We start from the raw sequence: 22,254 nt of genomic DNA, 5'->3' as shown, positions 1-22,254 counted from the left end.
TTTAATTTCTGGCCCACTGACCCTGCTGAGGATACTAAATCCAAGGATTTCACACAACTGCTTCTCAGCCTAAACTTCACCCAACATGTTCAAGGCCCCACTCACATCCGGGGCCATATCCTTGATCAGATATGGACACTAAACATTCCGACCTCTGTCCCAACCATTTCGCCCTGCCCATGGTCAGATCATTCCCTGCTCGCTTTTGCCTTGGACTTGAACCAAAAAATTACACCCTCCTACCCTCAAGTCTCTCGGGCAAGAAATTGGAACCGAGTCGACATTCCATCTTTGTGCAACTCGCTAGCTGTTACATGCCCGGATCTATCGGGCCTGACCTCCCACTCCCAGACTTCCATCCTAGACCGCTGGCTCACCAAAGCCTGTGACCCTGTGGCCCCTCTGAGGTGAATAACCATCAACCGCACCCACAATGCCAACAAGTGGTTTAGCCCTGGCCTCAAAGCCAAGAAACTGGAGCTACGGCAAGCTGAACGAGCTTGGAGACGAACATACTGCCCTACCTTGAAACAAGTTTACACTACCACTCTCAGTGAATACAAACAAGCCATCTTAGTAGCCAAAACAGACTATTTTTCGGAGCGAATTCTAGCCGCAGAAAGCCAGCCGGGTGAGATCTTTGCCACCGTCCACGAGCTGGCATCTTCGGACAGAACTCTGCCTAAGATTCCTCCCTCTCAGGATCTATGTGATTCACTTAACAAATTTTTTATTGATAAAATAGTCAGCATTAAAGCCAACATTCCCTCTCCCTCGCCCACTTTCTCCCACCCCCATCCTCCTGGCAATAATTCGTCCCTCACCTCCATTCCCCCACTTACTAGAGAATCCCTGCTCCCTCTTCTTAGTCGTGTCAAGTCGGGCTCTCCAGCTGACATCTGCCCGGCACGCATCCTTCATCAGATTTTTGCCAATTGCCCATCCCCTGTTCTTACCCTTCTTAATGATTGCCTTATGCATGGCGTCGTCCCTGCCTCCTTTAAAACTGCAACAATCTTTCCTATACTGAAAAAAACGGGGGCGACCCTTCCTCTCCGGCAAACTACCGCCCGATATCCCTTCTCCCCTACCTGGCCACGGTAGCTGAGTCCTATGTCACCCAGGTACTCAGCACCTTCATAGAGGACAGTAACTACCTTGCTCCGTGCCAGGCGGGCTTTCGCCCCCGCCACTCCACTGAGAAGGTGGTCATTTCGGTCATGGACCAACTTAGGGAGGGGCTCGATACCAATACCTCTCAGGCCTTGGTCCTCCTTGATTTGTCCGCCGCTTTTGACACGGTGGACCATACCATTCTCCTGTCCCGTGTCAAGGCAGTTGGCATAGGAGGACAGGCACTGACTTGGATAGGCTCCTTCCTAGCTGACCGGACCCAGGCCGTGCATCTGGCCGAATTCTTCGCCCCGCCCCTTAGGGTGCAATGCGGTGTCCCTCAGGGCTCCTCTCTTTCCCCCCTTCTATTCAACCTATATATTTTCCCTTTTATTTTCGCATTACAACAAATGGAGGTCACAGTGTACAACTACGCTGATGACCTCCAGTTTATTTTTAATTTTTCCTCTCCCTTACTAGGTGTCACTGCCTTCCAGTCTGTCATGCTGTTTATCCGGGATTGGATGAACGCAAACCACCTTAAACTCAACCCGGATAAAACTGAGCTGATTCTGACGGGTGGCAGTGGCAACCCTTGGTCCCCCTCCTTCTGGCCCCCCTCCCTTAGCCCACCCCCCACCCCTTCTCATTCAGTTAAGACCCTTGGCATCACACTTAATCATCATTTGACACTTCACTCCCATATTAGTTCTGTGGTCTCTTCCTGTTTCTTCACCCTGCGTATTATCAGAAAAGTTTCCCGGTTTTTCTCTCCCTCTGCACTTAAACTGATCGTAATGGCCATGGTCTTATCTAAGATCGACTATTCTAACATCATTTACAATGGTGCTCCCGCCTATGCACTTCAACGCCTTCAGCTGGTGCAGAACCAGGCAGCCCGCCTGGTACATGGCCTATCTAAATTTCATCACTCGTCACCCCTCCTTATTGCTCTTCACTGGCTTCCCATTAAGCAACGGGCCCTGTTCAAACTCGGATGTCTTACTTATCAAGCCCGGATGGGCACGGCTCCTGCCTTTATCAATTCCGCCATTATCAACTACTGCCCTCCTAGAGATCTTCGCTCATCCACGAAATCCCTACTAGTCATTCCGCGCTTCAAGAAACAAAGATCGGGCGGCCAGAAATTTGCGGTCCTTGCGTCAATCTTCTGGAATACCCTCCCTCCCCACATTAGACTCTCCCCATCTTACATGGAGTTTCGTAAGTCCCTTAAGACTTTTTTGTTTCAGCAGGCTTTTAGTCTATAGTCTGCTGTATTCTTTCTAGCCCAGGAACCCCTCTAGCGCCATGAAACTGCATTGTGAACGTGCGCTTTATAAATTTTTAAAAATTCAAAATTCAAATTCAAGGCCTGAGCCTTTGAAGGCAAAAGAAATTAAGACAGTCAGATGTCTCAGTGAGCCAATGCTCATCTCTGAAATCTACTGTGAGCGGAAAGTCATGAAATCCTGGCAAGGCCAATTCAGCCTTCCATCCTTAAGAGGTTGGTGAAGCAACTGCCATGTAACTGGTTAGTAATAACACCAGATATTTACATCACTTAAACAATACGAAAGGAGTATGAACAACAAGTAAATATAAGACGCTCTTTTGTCTGATATACCGTAGGGATTCTATTTCACAAGTAGTAAAAGAAATAGCACACTGCATCTCAATTTATATACCTACGTTACTTTGCAGAGTTGAACCTACTTTTACAAAATTACTTCATCTACCGCACAACTTATGTGAGTACTGAGTTACATTTTTAAAAGCAAGAGCACAAGAATGTAATACTCACTCTGCGACGCATTCTGCTCCTGGGCCCACTCTTCGTGCCCCTCGTAATCTCGCCTGGCAAGCTGCCTGCTGGCAGTCTCGAGGCGCTCTAGGAAGAAACAGGAAACACTTTCAGTAAATATAAGTACTGTGTAAAAGAGAAGCAGGCCAACAGCAACATAGCACGGGATCAAATATATCCCAACAAAGAGGTATAAATAGATTGGCTGAAAATGACTGGTCTATGAAGAAACCAGGCAGTGTTGGTCCAAAGATCCCCAAACAGACACGCCCGCCTTTCTCCTTTTCCATCAGTAGTTGGTGGTTGGTCAGTCTGGCAACCCACTTACAAACATTGAAATGTAGTAGTCACATTTCTAAATGGTTATGATGAATAATGGTTTTTAACACAGCCCATACCAGAAGTATAAATGAATATACACAAATTAATCCGGTCTCCAAAGAAAATGAAGATACTGTTCCAGTTGGAATGAGGTGTAGGGAGTTTCTTGTGCCTTTGTAAATCTGCCAGGCGTAAACAGCCATCAGTGATACATTGTTCAGGTTCATGAATTTCTGTTTTCCTTGAGTCTTTTTAACCTCGTGGCCATTATACTACAATGATATAGTTAGCATCAGGATATTCCAAGATCAAAAAAAGTTAACTGCTTCTGAATTCAGGTACTCGACTTACAGGACAGTTGGCGAAAACAACTCTAAAGTTATGGTTGAGATGCAGTAAACAGCCGACCACAACTCAGATTCCTCTTCTACTACTCGTCGATTTCACGCTTGCCTTTGACCATGTACAGAACCCCGCTGCCTTTTGGCTAGGTTTGCACTTGAGAAATATCATATGCATACATAAATACATTCATAGCAAACAAATAGTGTATTTTTAAGGCTATAAACTGTGGCTCAGTCTGACAAATGTGCATGCAAGATTTCAAGAAAAGTGCTCGACTATATTCAAATTAGTTGCCAGGTTTCGTTAGATTGTTTAAATAAGGCAAAAGTATAGAGAGGAGCACAACTTGTATTTGCTAACCGCAGTCCCAAAGGCACTATGCTCAACAGAAAAAACTGCAGAACATATGGGAAACAAACCTGGCAAAAAACAGAACAGAGTTCAAAATGAGTTCCTTCAGAGAGCTGGTACAAATCTGAACAATATGTTTTGAACTAAGGGGAAAAGACTATATTGACAACTCAGTTATTGAAAGAGTCCCAGTAGCAACATATGAACGAAAAAGAAATCCGATTGCCTAAAACACAAAAAAGCAGGTTCAAGAACACCTACAAACTGAACGGCTGAAAGGCTCTCTAATCTGATTGGCCCAGATGGACTTAACATTTTTACTCCACTTGTCCACAAGAAAATTGCCTTTGTTACAATTCTACATGTCCCTGTGTAGTCAGCAGCAATAAATGAAGCACCACAGGACAGTGCTTAATTTGTAAACAAATAAGTGCCCGGGCCCGTGGGGAGGCTGCTGCAGCTTGCACCACACGTTGCTTCTGTCACTGTTGCCAATGACAGTAACAAATTCAACTACTAACCAACTATTCCAGGACCCAAAAGCTTGAAGAATGGCCTGGGCAGCAGGTAATTGTAATTTTTAATGTATACTGAATTATTAATTAACTGTTGTAGTGCTTTCTAAACTAGAAAGCGCCACCTTGTGGCAGAGTGTCACAAGTGCTGGTGTTGACAAATAAGTGACGGTGCCGAGCACCGGAAACCACTGGCTCAAATTAAGCACTGCCACAGGAAATATTAAATACTCTGCAAAGTAAGAAGGCTTGTGCTAATTCCAAAGGGTAATCAAGTAGAAGATGGTGGTTATGCATCAATTATTCATTTTGAAATGTTTGATAATCTGCACTACTTAAGAGAGATCAATTACTTTTACTGGACACTGTAAATTTGGAGAAAAAAAAAATCACCAAACCCCTACCAACTTGCCAGGCAGTTTGGAGAGGCTTCATATTCAGGCATGTGACAACTTTACCTCTGAGGTCGCGGTTGAAATCGTGCAGCCTCCTAATTTCTCCTTCTAGCTTGTTCCTCATAGCCTTGTCCAGAGCTTCTCTCTTGGTGGTGGACTTGACCAGGCTTTCGTAAGCTTCGGAGATCCTCTGAATTTCCATTTCAAACTAAAAGACATGCAACGTTATTAAGATGGAAATTAATAACAATCAAAAATTATACTGAAGAGTTACCAACAATTTCCATCCTCCCCTTCACCTCAATCCACCCCCCCATTCTTATAAAAAAAACTTAACATTTTACAATTCATCAAAAAAGGAGTGCAGGCAACAATCAGCCGATGACCAACTTCAAAGCAACTTCCTGGTCATTTGAGAACCATTGCTACTATGCATTGCTTTTTTTCCGGTCTTATGGGAAGCAAAAAGTGTCTAGATCCAGTGCAGCGAATATCCTTGCATGAACTCCGACAGGTAGACTACATATCCAATTTGCTATTTAAACATATTCATGGGTATAAGCAGAAAATATGTGATTTCCTAATGAATGGATCTTGGGTTTAAAGACTACAGACAGAAATTAGAGAATGCGATGAAGTCAATTTCGGATGACGAGTCAGTAGGTGATTACATGCGATGTTGGACAGAGAAGCATATATACCGGGGCAAAACCATATACTTTTGGACTCATCCAGTGGCATAATCCGAAATCCTGCTAAATTTGTTGAAGGGCCCCTTGATTTTTACTTTGGCTGGCCACCTCACATATACATGTTCTTGAGGGATCAGTAGCGCCCTTGGTGGGTGGAGTCCACTGGTGCTGAAATTTGGTCTTGATGTTTACTAGGGCTGCGCATGAGGCCACAATACGGAGCCCCGAGATTTGGTACTGTAATAGACCATTGTTTAAATCATTGTAAGACATGCTAAGTGTCCTCAGCCTGAAACTGTTCCAGTAGATTGAAATATTGTGGGCAAAGCAGCTTGGCCAACTCTAGCTTGTTGCCTAGCTAGGACATCCACACAGTAATGTTAAGTAAAAGTGAGAGGAGTGGACCAAATAGCTGCTTTACAGAAGTCAGCTAGTAGTATGTTCTCTAAGAAGGCCCTAGAACCCCTTTCTTGCATGCGGAATATGGTCTGAAAGGGACAGGTAGGGATCTATTAGCTCTAGCATAGCAAGTTTGGATACACTTGGCAAGCCAACGAGCAATATCTGCTTTTTTAAATAGCACACACTTTATGTGGTTTGGAGGAGGACACTAAACGCCAGTGTATGAAGATTAGGAATAGCGATATACTAATCGTGATTTCCTGATAATCGCAATCAGGAAATCACTATTCCTAATGTATGAAACTCTTCAGAGTTTCTTAAGTGATTCGTAAAGGGTCGCAAATAGACCTTCCTCGTGCATATTAATGAGGTAGGTGGCAATTTGCGACGCACTAGAATTTATTGCCATCCCAGGGATGGTGGTCTGCTGCAGTCAGCAGACCACCATGTCTGTGATTGCTTCCAAATAAATCAATATAAAAAAAAAATGCTGCACGTTTTCCTTAAAGGAAAATGGGAATTCATTTAAAAAGAAAAAATGAAATGTTTAAGTTTCATTTTTTAAGTGTAGGTAGTAGTCCTTGGGACCACTTTCAGCTCTTAAAAATGTTTTTTCAACATTCTTAAAGGGGAAGGGGTCCCAAAGGGAACCCTTCCCATTTACGGATGGGTTAGCACCACTTTTTAAATGGTGGTAAAGTATTACTGTTTTACAACCGGAATTCGGTCACAAAACAGTACTACAAACTATACCGATTCGGTATTTGGAAAGGAAGCCCATAGCACGCCCCTTCCAAATACCGAGTTGCAAATATAAATGTGAATCAGTACCAAGAAATTACTGAAACACATTTTGCCTGTAGTACATCAGGAGAAGCATTTTTCCGGTCACAAACGGACCGATTATGCAAATAGGGCCGTTTGTGAACACAAAATGCTTCATACATCTGGCCCATAGAGTTGTATTTTAAGAAATGGTCTTGTTCTAGCCATATAATACATTAGTAGCGCTCTTTTGATATCTACGGAACGCAAGACGTGTTCCGCTACAGACTCTGGATGCGGAAAGAAAACTCGCAACTCAATTGTTTGATTGAGATGAAAACTAGAGACCACCCTGGGGAAAAATTTGGGGTTGGTTCTAAGGAGCACCGTATCTGGATGGACTTGGAGGAAAGGCTCCTGTAAGGTGAGAGCGTGTACCTCACTGAGGGAAGTCATTGTTACAAAGAAGGCTATCTTCCATGATAGAAACTGAAGTTGCAGGAGTAAAGGGGCTCAAAAGGAAGGCCCATGAGCCTGGTTAGGACAATGTTAATATTCCACACCTGTGCAGGAGGCGTACAGGGTAGGATAACCTGCTTAAGGCCTTCAATAAAGGCCTTAAAGCCTTGTATTCTGAAAAGTGAAGTGTGCTGCCTATTCTGTAGGTAGGCAGCCAAAGAAGCCAAATGGAGGAGACTGTTAAAGGTGAAGGAGGTAACAGACAATGTCTTGTATTGTCGGTGTGAGGGGATTGATATGTTTTGGAAGGCAACATAGCACAAACTGCTTCAATTCATGGCATCCCCTCCCTTGAGTCTAGAGTAGCCCCAAAGAAGGGTTGTACCTGAAGTGGCTGACGGTGGTATTTAGCTATATTTATCATAAAGCCCAACCGGCGAAGGTTTAAGGTTGTCGGAGTGTGTGCCTGACATTGCTGCAGTATGGCGCTCTTGATCAGCCAGTATTCAAAGTAAGGGAACACGTGGATGCCACCCCACCTGAAGTGTGTGGCTACCATGGCTACACACTTGGTGAGGCCTTTGGGGGCTGTGGTGACACCAAAGGGCAGCACCTTGAATTGATAATACTGTAAATGGTGTGCCGTCAAATGTAGAGTCACCTGGGGCAGATCTGGCTATTTGTCTATGGACTGCTGGGGCAAAAAAAAAAATTCTCCCACACAACCAAACATTTTTCCAGAAGAGCCTCACCGAATGGGAATAGGGGTTCCGCAACTCTCAAAGGATGGTTGCAACATTTCCATCAAAATGTTAGATTGTGCCTCCGCAGAGGGCTGCTGCTTTTTGTGCCACCATAGAAAATGACCTACTTCCTCTGAAGGAAGCCAAAGGGGTAAGAGACAAATAAGCCACTTGCATTTTGTAAACCAAGATATATGACAGCATTAGTGTTATACAGGAGAAGGAGAATATCAGTCTCCAAGTCAAAGTCTTTCGTGTGATCATAATCCTCATCAGGCATAGTAAAAGGTTTGGGACTGGATTCCGTTTTTTCACCTTAGCAAGGCTATATACCAGGAAGGTGCTGTGCCAAGTGTACATCTTTAAAATATACGGTGACATTTTGTTTGCCAGTCAAATAATAACAGCTGACTTTGAAAGGTACCACCTTATTGGCTTAGAGGGCGCAGTCAGTTTGAAGGTGACAGCACCTTGGCAGGCTTCCACAAACCACAGGAATCTTCTATGGGTGGGAGGAATGGGAATATGGAAGTAGGAGTCCTTTAATTCGAGGGGGGTCATGAAGCCACCTTGCCGCCACAGAGGGATGACATCCCGAAGAGTGACCATTTGGAAGTGTTCCAACAAGATGTATCTGTTGGGGGGCTGGAGGCCAAGTATAGGCATGGGGAAGCCATCTTTCTTGGGAATGACAAAGTACAGGAAGTACACCTCTTTGCCACAATGCTGTAGTTGCTCTGGTTCCATGGCCACTTTGGCAAGTAGTGCGTGCATTTCCTCTTGTAGCAGATCCTGGTGTTCTGTGGGTGTGGGGGGGGGGTGTAGGGTGGTGATTGGGTGAGTTCTAAATAATACCCCTCGCATATGATGTCTAGAACCCATCAGTCAGGGGCAATTGCCTCCTTGTGAGTTAAGAAACCTCTGCACCTTGCCCCCGACAGGTGTTGGATGGTTAGAGGGAAGGCGAAGAGCATCACTGTTTTGGGGCAGTGGCCCCTTTAGGAGCTGTCCCTTTGCCTCTACCCTTACCAATGCTCCCTCTGTACACTCCCCTGTAGTAATCCCATGAAGGGGCATTCTACTGTGGTCTGGTGGAAGTCTCAGGTGTGGCAACTGTCTTGGCTATGCCACTGTACTGTGGGCATTGAAATGAGCCAGGGGCTCTGGGAGTCAGTAGGGCATCCATGGCCTTAGATGTATCCTTGTCCTTCTTGATTTTTTCGAGCATCTAGCCAACCTGAGGGCCGAAAAGATGCTTGCCATCAAAGGGTACATTAAGAAGGTGTTTTTTTTACCTCCGGATTAAAACCTGAGATATGTATTCATGGATGGCAGCGGAGAAGGAGGCTGGAATTAATGCCGGAAGCAGCCGTGTTTATAGCTGCCAAGGTTTCTGTGTACACATGTGTGACATTTGCCTGATTTCAGTGTATTTATGTGTGACATTTCAATGCCTTATAGGTGACACTGTGAGTGACACGATCATAAGTAGAGCAAGGCATAGAAGTTTATGAATAAGAGAAACTTTAGAAATTACCCCCACATTTTTTGCAATGTGATAGTTTAAAATGTCCTTAAAACCACACTCATGTTCCTGAAATGCCTAATAAAGTGGTACATAATGCCGTGTCCTTTCAGTAGCCCACTAGGTATCCTTACTTGATGCCAGTAGGGATGAGCTTTGCACAGTTGAAGCCTACTCAACTATTCATAGCCAGTAAAGGAACAATCTTTGCCATAATTCGAATCTGTGAACATCTTCAAGAGGCATAGCTTACACTTTGAGCTCCGAATGTATAGCCACAGATCTATGGCTAATATTGGGACAGTTACTGCCACTGGGGTTAGACTTTTTTTGATCAGTACATACTAAAGTAGAGAGCTACTTCATTTAACCAGATCGATGCTATGCATTTTCCCCTCCTGTGCTGGGATTTGATCATTCCCATGTTTCATGACGAGCTGGGCTCGTCATGAGCGTGCGAGGAGGCTACCTCATGACGAGCCCAGCTCGTCATGAGCGTGGAAGGGGTTAATGCTAGCAAACCTGTGACAATGGTCTTTGACCAATATTGTGTTAGAATTGTAGGTAATTTGAGGCTCAGTTAAGGCATGTTTATGGTTGCCTGTTGCCAGGACACCGTGAGCCCATTCCTGATGTTTGATAAACCGAAATCAGGCGTGCTCATTTTTAGGTTTCGCCCTGGGCGTTGCAATTGCGTAGCAGTTGCTCCCCCCACGGCGAAATCTCATGATCCTACATATGGGCTTTGGTTCCGCCTCTGTCTCCCATTGGCTAGCTCCATAAATGGAGGCTAGCCATTGGGAGACAGAGGCTGTCAATCACGCTTTCTCGCGAAAACGCGATTCGGGGGCGTTTCTCTGTCTTTTTTTAAGTCCTGCCCCTTTGTCCTGGGCCGCGCTGTCATTGGCTGCCGGCCCGGGACACTCCGTGACGTCATTCCCCGGGCCGCGCTGTGATTGGCTGGCCGGCCGGGACCTGACTTGTTCTATTCTTGTTGTTGAAGTTTCTTTACGTTTCCTATGTTCTCTCTGAAATCGCACATTCTCTAGAGTAGTATATACAATACACAAGCAAAGCCAACGCTAGGCAAGCTTTCTTAACATACAGCAAGTGCGCCTCGTTAAAATACCACATCTGAGCCGAAAGCTCGGGGCTGGAGTGTGACGGCCGTTGGTACCAGGGCTGCGGCTCCGATGAGCCTGCTGCGCGTGGACTTTTATTTTGGCGGAGGGCGGCGGCACTTGTCGCCGGTGCCACGAGCAGAGTCATCTTTTAGAGGAGGAGCGGGCTGACTCTGCAGGCATTTGCTGCGTTTGACCGACGCTGCCGCTTGCACATCCTGAAAGCTGCCCACCATGACTGTCGGCAAAGGTAGGAGTGTGTACGCAGCACGGCAGGGCCACGGGGGGCTTGTCCTGAGTGACAGTTGACGGGCAGGAGCTAATTGCGGTCGCTCTCCTCATTATCTCTGCATTCCCAACTTCGGAAGCGTATTTAAATGATTAGCAAAGTGATTTGAGGGAAATACATTCTATGTGGCCGCGTGAATGCAGCACACCTTGCGTAACGGTGAGCGCGCGATGCACAGTGCACCATGTTGGGGATTTGTAATGCGTCACAGTGTTTCATGAGAGGGCTGAGTTAATATGTGTTCGAAAGGCTCGTGTTTGGCTTCCATGCCGATGGAAGATGCCAGATGCCGCTTGTGTCGTTTTGTTTTTCTGTTGAAAAAATAGTTTTGAATGGAAGTGAAAACGTTGGGTTATGCCGGCGAGGTGCTTATAATGGAATGCATGACATTTATGCAAGTGTCCAGAGTATTTCTCTTACTAGCGTGCTATATGGAAAAGCCACTGCGATTTGCGGGAGGCGATCGCAGGGTATCTGCGTACCGATACAATTTGCTGCCCCACCACATATACGAGTGTAGACGGGGGCAGGGGTATGTTTTTTCAGTGCTTGGAATTGCATGGGCTTCGTAATTGAGCCCTATTCACAATAATGTTTACGTGCTGCCTTATTGTCGTTTCTAAAAAAAAATCACATTGTAACCCCACATTCCTAAGTCAAAAAGTAACTTCTTTGCTCAAAATCATACATGCAAAAGGGTATAATGGGACTCCTTTAACGCTCACGATGTGGAACCCTGCACGTTAGCTAGGAACGTCACCAATTCGACGACCACTTTCAATTTGTACGTACATTATCTGAAAACCTACCTGTGTAAGACTGTTGTAGAGGCGCAGCCCGAAGCTCGTTGCTTTGTTTTTGGCTATGATGTTACACCGATGGTACTGCATTGTTGGCAAGGTCAGAGCTAGTCATTCAGACTCTCCTTTCCCGAGCCAGCTGTAACCCAAACGAGCTGGAGGTGATTGAGTTCCTGGCGATGGCCAGTGGACCCGAAGTAGCATCAGTAGAGTACCAACTGTGCATCATGTGGCCCAATTAAGGTGGTCACAGCTTTTCAATTTCTTCTTGATCTGATGACATCCGTTTTGGACACGATTATTGCTGAACTGCAAATAATAATCGAAGGATACTGCAAATCACCATTGTAATAGTCAGAGCATCCGGAAATAACAGCTGGTGCCAAGTTCTGGCCATTGGCTCGGATTGTGTTAAGCTGTGGGTGGGAAACAAAACTTCCACGTCCAGGATGCACATAAAGGTAGATTTGCATTCATAGTCAAATTTGGTAGTTGGCTGCAAACTGGTGACAATGACCTCGGGGCACCTATATATTCAGTTATTAATGTTTTGAGATCTACTTTGGAGTAAGTGGGAAGCACTCTAGCCTGGCAAGCAACAAGGGGCCAACTGTCAAGACCACTTGTCCTCTCCAAGTACTGCATTGTTGCTTTATGCCCAGCTGATAAAACTGCCCTCTTTCGGAGAGAGAAACAATGCCACCTTCCTTTACCTGATGTGCTGCAGTTTGCCTGTGGACACTTGCTACTTGTGGACACCGAAAAACGCACTCCCATCTTTCTACACGGCCTGCACATCCCCAAGTTGGCATCCCAAACAGTAGGTGGCAGGGAGTTAAGACAAGTCTGTCAGTTCCCATTTCCCATGAGAAATGTTGAAGGATGGGGTGCGAGTGGCTGCTTTCATTGGTGGCACTGAAAAGGGAAAGTGTAGACAATACCTTAAGGGGTCTATAGCATTTTATAACAATGAGACACAATAATGTTCTATAAAAGGTATTCATCCAAAGTACACAGACATTGTAATTTCTTATTCTGGTACCTCTTGAGGACTTGCCCTAAAGTCAACAATAGTTGTATCATGTCCTGATATTATGGACGTAGACCGCACAATAGGTCTCACATTTGCGAGAGATTAAGCACATGGCAATGTAAATGACAATGCCATTTATTTATCTGTTTTCAAAACCAACACATAAATACAAATTTTGTCATTTACAATGCCAATAGCTCTAACTTTTCCAAAGGCGAAACCATTGCATTGTAAATGCTTGTTTTCAGTAGAAGCTAACTAAGACTACAGTTCCCAGAATGCAGCAGATTATCAAAGGAAATGCCAACTGTAAAGAAGATAGCTAGCTCACACAGACTGATGTGCTACAATGAGTAGTAGCCCCCTTAAAGCACCATGTTAACAACATTCTACTGTGGAAAATAGTGAACAATATCTCCGATTATTTAAGACATATGCGAGATAATGGACATGTAATGTCATATTGACAGTTTATTAGGGCTTTATTAATGTCAAACTTCCTGTATATTAGAACTGAGTTTGGCTTTCAGTTTTGAATCTCTGGAGCACAAATGTGGCAACAACTCTCTTTCCAGGCAAGTTGCTACTTCATGTGAAGGAGAAGGAACGTCTCTCTCCCACTTGTCTCATTATCCAATTAGGGTCACTACTCTCTGTGTCACAGGCAGTGAATATTTAACATGTCGCCGAGCAGCACCATTGAGAGAAAGTCTGTGTTTTGATTTTTTTACTTAAGTGTTGTAGGCCCTATCACAAAACACCAAGCTATGAGGGGGCTTGTGTAAGGTTCCAGTCACACATTATCACAACAAACCCTATGCACGCCCATTGGAATCTCACTTTTCTTTGAACCTGATCTCTGTGACCGCTGGATGTACGCAGCATTTTAAGCTATGAGCTTACACAGACTTTAAATGCACAGCCTAAGAGAGCCTTGAGCAAGGAATGAATAAGAAATTTGAAAAAAACGCAAACTCCTGCCCAGGGGTGTCTTGGCACTAAAGAGACGGGTAAGGCTACAGAATTGGTTAACCTTGTAGAAACTCTTGATACCTTACGGGACAAATACCGCTCCTAATCCTGAAAAAAGAGCCAGGTTTTCCACGCTTTTCTAAAAATAGATAGCTAGGAAGCAGCTTTGAGTTCCAAGGGTAGGCTATTCCAGGTCCAAGCTGTGGTACTAAAGAAGCTCTTCCCACCCCAGGTTGTTCTCTTGAAGGGAGGAACTACAAGGTTCATAGCGGACCCTGATCATAGGGTCCTCCCCGCGATATACCATTTGAGCTTATCCTTGAACCGAAAGCAATGAGAAAGGGTTTATTGCGAAACTAATGCATTTCAGTGTGGGTATGAAGGAACAAGCAATGAAATGCATTAGTCTGACCCCTACTGCATGGCACTTGGCAGGGATGCACGTCTGCGGCATCCAGACCGCACAGGATGTTGGTGTTGGAGATAAAATTCCCCTCCGTTACCAACTCTTGCCCCCGCTTGCGGTGTTGCCCTGTGAGATTTTGGATAAGATCCCCCATCTGGTCCCACTGGGTGTGATTATACCAGAAGTGTAATTCCACGGAGTTGGCAATGGGCCACAAGATGATGGACGGAATGTTGCACAATGGCAAAACATTCACCCCCAGTCACAGATCTGGGTTTAATCCATCATTATTTTGCTCACCAAGCCACCCCAGTTCAGACAAGGCCATATGCATATCAGTCTTGACCCTGTGCCTCATGGGAACAGTCCAGACCGAACTGCCAAACCATGTCTTTCCTGGACCAGAATCAAGCATCCTAGGACCGATTTCTGGCTATCAGCCGTCTTCAGCCAGGATAGCTTGACTCCACGCTTGCCAGCAGCATCAAGTTTGTTCCTCTCCCGTTCTGGAGGGGTGCGTCACCTGCACTCTGTGATTTCTCTATCTTCCTAGCCATATGGACTACCAGAGAATCGGGAGTACCTTCCCTTTGACTTGAAGTAAAGTGAGTAAAATGATTGCCTCTTTCTTCCAGAGGTACTAGCTCTACGGCTCCAGGACTTTTACCTCCAAAATCGAGGTGTGTGCCGAAGATCACATCCTAGTGGAGGTTGGACAGACCAGGGGGGGAGAAAAAGAGATGGGTAAAACCCTTGTGGATTAGTTGGATGACCCACTTGGCAGAAAAGTGGGAGACCACCCCCACCAGAAGTTGATGGTGAAAGGGTAGGATGGGGTCAGAGAGGTTTTGACGTAGCTGAACCGGTAGAGAATGGTGCGGATAGGATATGCTGCTGGTGATGGGAGTCCCTTTGACACACCCCAGCCCTGAAAGGAGCCATTCATCTTTTGAAGTGATTGTATCAGCAGAGAAGGTTGGTACTGCCATGAGGATCATGTCCTGGGATAGCCTCGAAATGTTCAATTGCCTTGATGAAGAGGCCAGGTCTAGGGAGTGAACAACAGCTTTGCTATTTTTGAAGCCCTCCAAGTAGAAGTAACTGTTCTCTCTGAACAGCCAGAAGGGCACGTCCATGAGTGTAATTTGGACATCTTCTGAGAAGCTAGAGAAACCCAACCATGCATGGCAATGAAGGGTGACAGCTGTGTCCACTCACTGGGACATGGTGTCCACGGAGTCCAGTCAACACTTCAGGATTTGGTTGGATGCTTCCAACCCACTGTTGACCAGGTAGGAAAATGAATGTGGTTTAGTTAGTTAATTAATACATTTTGCCATTTCACATAGGGCATGGGTATAGCAGTCCAGGTGGTCAGTGGTACTCACCATATGAAGGTGGAGGTTGCCAGAGCAAAGACTTTAACGCCCGTAGAGTCCGATTATTTTGTTTCTATCAGATGGTGCCATAGGAAAGACATTTGGGTTCAGTTTCTGAGGAAGAAAATTGGCCCACAAAAATGTCTGGTAAAAGAAGTGCAGACATAAATGTCGAGTCACCTGGAGCAGGTTTATGTCATTGGCCTATTTGTCTATGGACTGCTGGGCCCATTTAAGTTTTCTACCGCGCAACAAAAACATTTTTCAGAAGTGCCTCGCTGGAGGGGGCAAGGGCTCCATAACTCTGAAGGACGCTTGCAACATTTCCATCAAAATGGTAAATTTTGCCTGAGCAGAGGGCTGCTGCTTTTTGTACCGCCATAGTGAATGACACAACTTCCTCTGAAGAAAGCCAGAGGGGTAAGAGATATACAGGCCACTTGCATTCTGTAAATCAAGATATATGGCAGCATTAGTGTTATACAGGAGAGGGGGAGATCAGTCTCCACGTCAATCTTTTGAGTGGCCATAATCCTCATCAGGCATAGAAAGAGGTTTGGGACTGGATTCAGTTTTCTCACCATAACAAGGCTAAGGACTGGGAAGGGGCTGTGCCAAGGGCACATCTTTAAAATAGGCAAAGACCGTTTGGCAGTCAAATAATATCAGCTGGCTGTGATGGCATCACCTTGTTGGCTTAGAGGGCACCGTCAATGTCGAAGGTGACAGTGCTTTGGCAGGCTTCAACTTCTTCTTAGGCACTGGGGCTGGAGACGAGGAGTCAATAGGTGCTTCCATGGTTCTAAGTCACCAAGCCTGCATAATTAGGCTAGGGCTCACTCTAGTGGTACCACCAGAGGGTACCATCCTGAACAAATCCAGCATAACTGGCTGCATTATGTCGTCCTATTCTTTAGTAAGAGCCTGGTGTCAAAGAACAAATTGAGACGTCAAGCGGTTCTTGGAGTGGACCACCTTCCTTGAAGAAGAAGAAGAGGACTTCTCCTTCCTATTTCATGTTTCATGTGTTTTTGTGGAAAGCGCCTCAGCAGTTCAATCCCTGACAGGAGACTTAACTGAAGATGAAAGGGGAATACTTCAGCTGGTCTTGTCCAAAATACCTTGGCTTCCCGATAGCTTTCAGGTGCATCAATGAACAGTATTCACATACCGTGGTGCCATATGTTGAGCCCAGTAACTACATGCAGAAATCATGGGGATCTGAGAAGGACCTTTTTTGTCACTTCAAAATCTGGGATGTGCACAGTCTATGGGTTTAACTGAGTTATCCGTGCTCCATGGGTATCACTTTCCTCCCTGAGTGTACTCGAATAATCCAATGGTCGCAGGACTATTACAACATAGTCCTCTCACCCCGGGCACAAGAAAATTGCTGGATCACCAGCTCTAAACAATACAAACGTAACTTCGTTGTAATTATGTATATGTGAATTTATTTCTTCATCATAATCCACATTTGTCGAAAAGTTCACATATTCAATTTTTCATGTAACGTCATTTGTTTGGTTCCCAAATTAATCATGTCCAATGCATTTCGGTGCATCTAGGCACCTTCATCAGGGAAATCTGTAAGTTAATTAAACAAAACAAAACTTGCTTTAGCCTGCATTATTCCATATGATTCACAATATTTAACATTACCATCCTCCGTTGTAGTTAACTGCGTTACGTTTCAAACATGCGCTACATAGTTCAATGCTTATTACCACGTGGAACCGCTGCCCCATAAAACCTTTTACAAACTTGACTCAATATGTGTTAGGCGTTCAATGATACAATGTAACGCTACTATTGAACTCGTGCACCGGTGTTCGTATACCGTTTAACTACGCACTATCATGTTATCGGTTCCTGGCCGCTCACTCGCTTGCATGCTTTTTTACCGGTTATACTAAACTTGTAAGACGCGACTAGCTTTAGCAAATGCTGGTGCTGTGAACGCTCACCTTGTTAGTTGTGTAAACCGCTTACGCGAGCTCCATGCTGCATATTCTAATGGCGCCGGGGTCAAGTGTGTTCATTTTTCTATCCGTTGTTTGGCGCATGCGCGTTGCTCTACCCCATTTTTTTTCCTCTAAGTCACCAAGCCTGCATAATTAGGCTAGGGCTCACTCTAGTGGTACCACCAGAGGGTACCATCCTGAACAAATCCAGCATAACTGGCTGCATTATGTCGTCCTATTCTTTAGTAAGAGCCTGGTGTCAAAGAACAAATTGAGACGTCAAGCGGTTCTTGGAGTGGACCACCTTCCTTGAAGAAGAAGAGGACTTCTCCTTCCTATTTCATGTTTCATGTGTTTTTGTGGAAAGCGCCTCAGCAGTTCAATCCCTGACAGGAGACTTAACTGAAGATGAAAGGGGAATACTTCAGCTGGTCTTGTCCAAAATACCTTGGCTTCCCGATAGCTTTCAGGTGCATCAATGAACAGTATTCACATACCGTGGTGCCATATGTTGAGCCCAGTAACTACATGCAGAAATCATGGGGATCTGAGAAGGACCTTTTTTGTTGCATCTGTAGAGGAGAGTTTAGATCTAGATGCTGTCAAACTGCTGAGGCATTTTGTGAATGAAGCACTGAGAGAGCTTCGTATCGGTGTTGAAAAGGTGGGAAAAACAGGAACCAACATCAGCGTGCTGGATGCCGATTGATATTCTCTGATGTCAGCACATCCAGTGGGCATGGTTAAAGCCGCATAGCACAGTCTAGGGAGGGCACTCTTATCCCTGCATGTAGCTCCGCCCAATGACATGCAAGTGCCACCTTGTGGGTACCAGTTGGCTCGGACGTATGAGCCTTACCACAGCAGGATTTGGCAGGCTGGTGGTGGCTTCCATGTTGCTACATGTGTGCTACAGTCATGCCCACTGGATCAGGCTTAGCCCACATGCTATCCATGCAGCAGAGAGCTTAGGCACATGCGTTGCCCGGGCTCCATGCAGAAATCCAGTTGCAGGCTCAATACCCTTCAAAGTAAATGATTATCTGGGGCCAATAAATATTACATCTTCCCAGTTGACAGGTCTATTGCTGTGTATTGACTCTGACCGATCCAGCACTACCCAAAAGACCATAGCAATACCACATACATCAGGTAGGCGGCAGAGTGGTGGTGGGATGCTCTTCCCAAGCACATCACGGGCACTCCGGGACCGAAAGCTTTAGAATCCTGCGCTTTCCCATGCAGCATGCTGCACCTGCTGGTGGGATGCTTTGGACTGCAGAAGAAGGACCAGGGGATGTAGCTTCTTGAGGGGGTGGAGGAGGAATAGAGTGGGGCACTCCACTTAAAATTGTAACTTTTGCTGCAGACTGGGTAAAGATGGGCATCCAACATATTGACAGGGAGGGTGGAGCCAGAACCAAGCAAGGGTCGGGCTTGACTCTAAAAGCCTGTGCATGAGCTGAGAGATGAAACTATTCGACCGGTGTGTCATGCAACAAACAACATTTAAAAATATGATAATGTTGCTTATAAAATAATGTTTTTAACATGTGGGTGTGTTTTACCTTTATAGTTCAGATTATGTCACCACATTGAGGGGCATTCATTAAAAACGGTAGCTTTAAAACAAACTTAGAAATATTCATGCCTCCCTACTCCCTGATGACAATTGCCAATAGTGACTTTGAATACTATTCCCATATGTGTCAGAGTCTTATCATAGATTGAGCAACATTACAGTCTGATAAATCAACACAAGTGGTTTTTGTGCAGCACACTTCCTGAATGCAGGTATTTGAAGGTCCCTTAATTTGTGATCACGAAGAAAAAGGATACTAAAAAAAGAATACATTTTCGCTTAGGATCACACAATTTGTTGAAGTGGGGAAGCCGGGATTTACCTCTGATTTTTGGGTTTCACATTGTCCAATTAAGCTACTAGATGGGTTCTTCTTTCTCTTGCTCGTTTTATATCAAATGTCACTGCTTTGGCAGTAATTGTTGGAGCATGAAGATAGAATGTGGAGACAGGCAGATGTCACATGAAAGCTTAGCTCATTTTGGGTGGGAGAGTCCAAGAGGATGTGGAGATAAGTCAGAGCCAGGTATCAGGCGTAGAAATTCAGTAGTTCGCCCACCTGTAAGATTGGGTCTAGAATTGCACAGTGTCCTACAAGGATGTGTGTGATACGCAGGCAGGGTCCTGGGCGTTGGTTTAATTGACCCCCTGCTCATCACTCACCCAACAACAGTGTGCCACCGCAGGGCATTAAGTGGGTCTGGTCCTGCCAGGTCTTTGATGCGACAAGAATTAGAAAGTTTTATAACACTTGAATTCCCAACAACTGTAGAAAGCCTTGATATAATCCATAACAGCAAAGCAGTCCCTGTTCATTACATTTTACCTTCATCTTGCATTCCCTTAGTATTTGTTTTTTTCCATATATGGTGTTTCTGTAGCTTTTTCATGCAACATATGTCTCTTTTATGTGAACCCAGTCGCCTCCAGGCATCTGGGTGAGTTCGGATTGTGGGTGAATGTTCATAATGAGTGAAGTGAGAGCCCTGGAGATGAATTTGAAGGCTGTGCGAATTTCTCAATGTGCCTTCTCAGACTGTGATATGAAGGTGTTCAGACGTCATGCCCAAGCAATCCTTGGTGTCTCTGCAGAGCACACTTCACATGTGGCAAACGGTGTGAAGGAGGTAGATGGCAGTCAGAATATTGCCCTATTACACCAACTTAGAATGGTATTGAAACCACATAAACTAATGAAATATAGCAAAAACAGTTAACAACCACTTGAAGCAGAGCAATGGACAATTGTACACTCCAGTATAATGAAACAAATGGCAATGTTCTTCAGCATAAAAATCTAGCTAAATAATCTACAAATCTTTAAATGTGTGGAACAATTTCTGTATTTTCTATTAAAAGTAAGAAACAATGAGGGTTCACTGTTGTGTAGTTCACCAGAGTGTGCACAGGTTTTATGGTCCAGGTAGTTTCAAACCTTCCTTTACTGTAATTTTAGTTTTGGGAGCCTTATGTTACTTCACATTGCTAAGTACTCTGCAGTATTTTGTACTATTTTGCAACTTTCACATTGCCTGTTGCCCCGAATTCCTTTCTTCTTCCAAGCGTAGTCTGCTGCTTGGCCTGGACTACTACAAGGCCTGCTCTCGCTGCCCATCCTAAGCCTGGCCTATTGATGTTAAGGGTGGATTTATGCTAAACTACCAGGCCTCTCTGCCTACAGTGTTATGAGAAGAAACTAGACAGGAGAGGAAAACATAGTCCAGAGTATCCCACAGGGGCTCTATGCTGGATGGCCTACTTTTTCCAAATAACGGGGAACTAACGCCCCTAACCCTGTCCAGTGTCAAAAGTTCACGCTATTCTTTCAACTTGGGCACACCTCAATCTCAGGCTCACGCCCTCCTAAAATTGACTGAGCTACGCCCCTGAAAACATTCTGAAGCCTAGTACAAAATGGGTTTTCAGTGATAGTAAAAATTAAATCACCTTTGCAAAGCAAGCAGATCTCGTTATTCGTATTTAATCAGCTGTACATGTACTCAAGGCTCTACAGTGTAGAACAAAAGAAAGCTAGGCTACCTTCCCCATGGAAGCGATGTCTCTGTGATACAGCTCTGCAACACAGGAATTTACAGCACAACATGCTGCAGTTAATTACACTTCTCTATAAAGAATTATCATTAAAAACGTGTTTACTTAAATTTCTCTAACCTATCACTCATCTAATAAAAGACTATTGTAGCCAGAGCACTGTCATGCCCAGAGGCATTCAACAAAGGCATCAAAAGATTGATGGATACTTAGGGCTAAATTCACACAGGTATTTTCAGCTGTCACTGTATGTATACTGCAGACACTACCTCCATTTAGCCTGCCAAGAATTCACAAAAGGAGTCTTCGCCCAGGAGTGTGGAGAAACCCATTGCAGTAAATGCCACACAAAGGGCAGGAGTGGGCGTTGCAACAATTTTAAAAACATCTACAAACAGTTAGGATTGTTGCCATTCACCACCCCTTTCCTCACTGGAAATTTACACCAGCTAAGGGATGAAGGAACTTCCCTTCTTGAAGGATAGGGAACGGAACGTTTCACCTTCAGATGTGGTGGGGAGAAGAAGAATAGCTTTTTTCGCAGTAACCAATGTTTTCCCCATGGAAAACAAATGTGCACGAGCACACATAAAAAAAAAACATCTCTCTCTCCCTCGTAATTTTATACACTTTTATATTTCTATTATAGCAAATTGAGGTCCAGATACCCACAAGAAATAGAAATGGATAATGCCTCTAATCAATTAGGCACAAAACTACTAATTTCAAACATGTTTTTTCTCGTCAAACGTTCCCTAACCTTATTCAAATTCATTGAGGTAAGGAATCAGGTCGTGCCTTGATTATAAAACCTGAAGGGTAATTTAGACATCTGAAAAATGCAAATGAAAATGTATGGCTAATCATGTAGTATGCATTAAGGAAATGAAAAATGCCTGCTAAATTGATCTCACTTCTATGAAACGTGCATTTATGCTGTGTATCAGCTGATAATCACATTTCAGTGTTTTCTGCTGCTGAAACCCGTTTGAATCCCCTTTATAACTGTTTCAGAGGAAGTGTGTTAAAATGCACGGTTTAAGTGTTTTCTTTAATGAAACTGCTTGGGGGGGGGCAACCCCAAGCCCTCCCTGATAATTGTGTGTTTTAAATATACATATAAATATACTTTCATTTTACACATTTACACAAATATACATATAAATATACATTCATTTTACAAGTGGTAATAGCCACTCTGCAGTAATAGTTAGGGTTACCAGAGA

The 22,254-nt window shown here is 44.6% G+C and overlaps 1 protein-coding gene across 2 annotated transcripts in view; it reads right to left on the bottom strand.

Annotated features, from left to right (window-relative positions):
* AMOTL1 (angiomotin like 1) overlaps positions 1-22,254 on the bottom strand; it is a 431,088-nt gene that overhangs the window by 61,924 nt on the left and 346,910 nt on the right. For both annotated transcript variants that reach the window (XM_078656975.1, XM_078656976.1), the window contains 2 exons: positions 4,908-5,052; positions 2,918-3,004 (listed from right to left, as the gene is read on the bottom strand). In XM_078656975.1, coding sequence (XP_078513101.1) covers positions 2,918-3,004; positions 4,908-5,052 — 232 coding nt within the window. The remainder of the gene's footprint in view (positions 1-2,917; positions 3,005-4,907; positions 5,053-22,254) is intronic.

The sequence above is a fragment of the Lissotriton helveticus genome, chromosome 8 (genome assembly GCF_964261635.1).
Source record: "Lissotriton helveticus chromosome 8, aLisHel1.1, whole genome shotgun sequence".
Classification (NCBI taxonomy): Eukaryota; Metazoa; Chordata; class Amphibia; order Caudata; family Salamandridae; genus Lissotriton; species Lissotriton helveticus.
The sequence above is the reverse complement of the archived record's forward strand: the minus strand, read 5'-3'. Positions and strand labels throughout refer to the sequence as shown.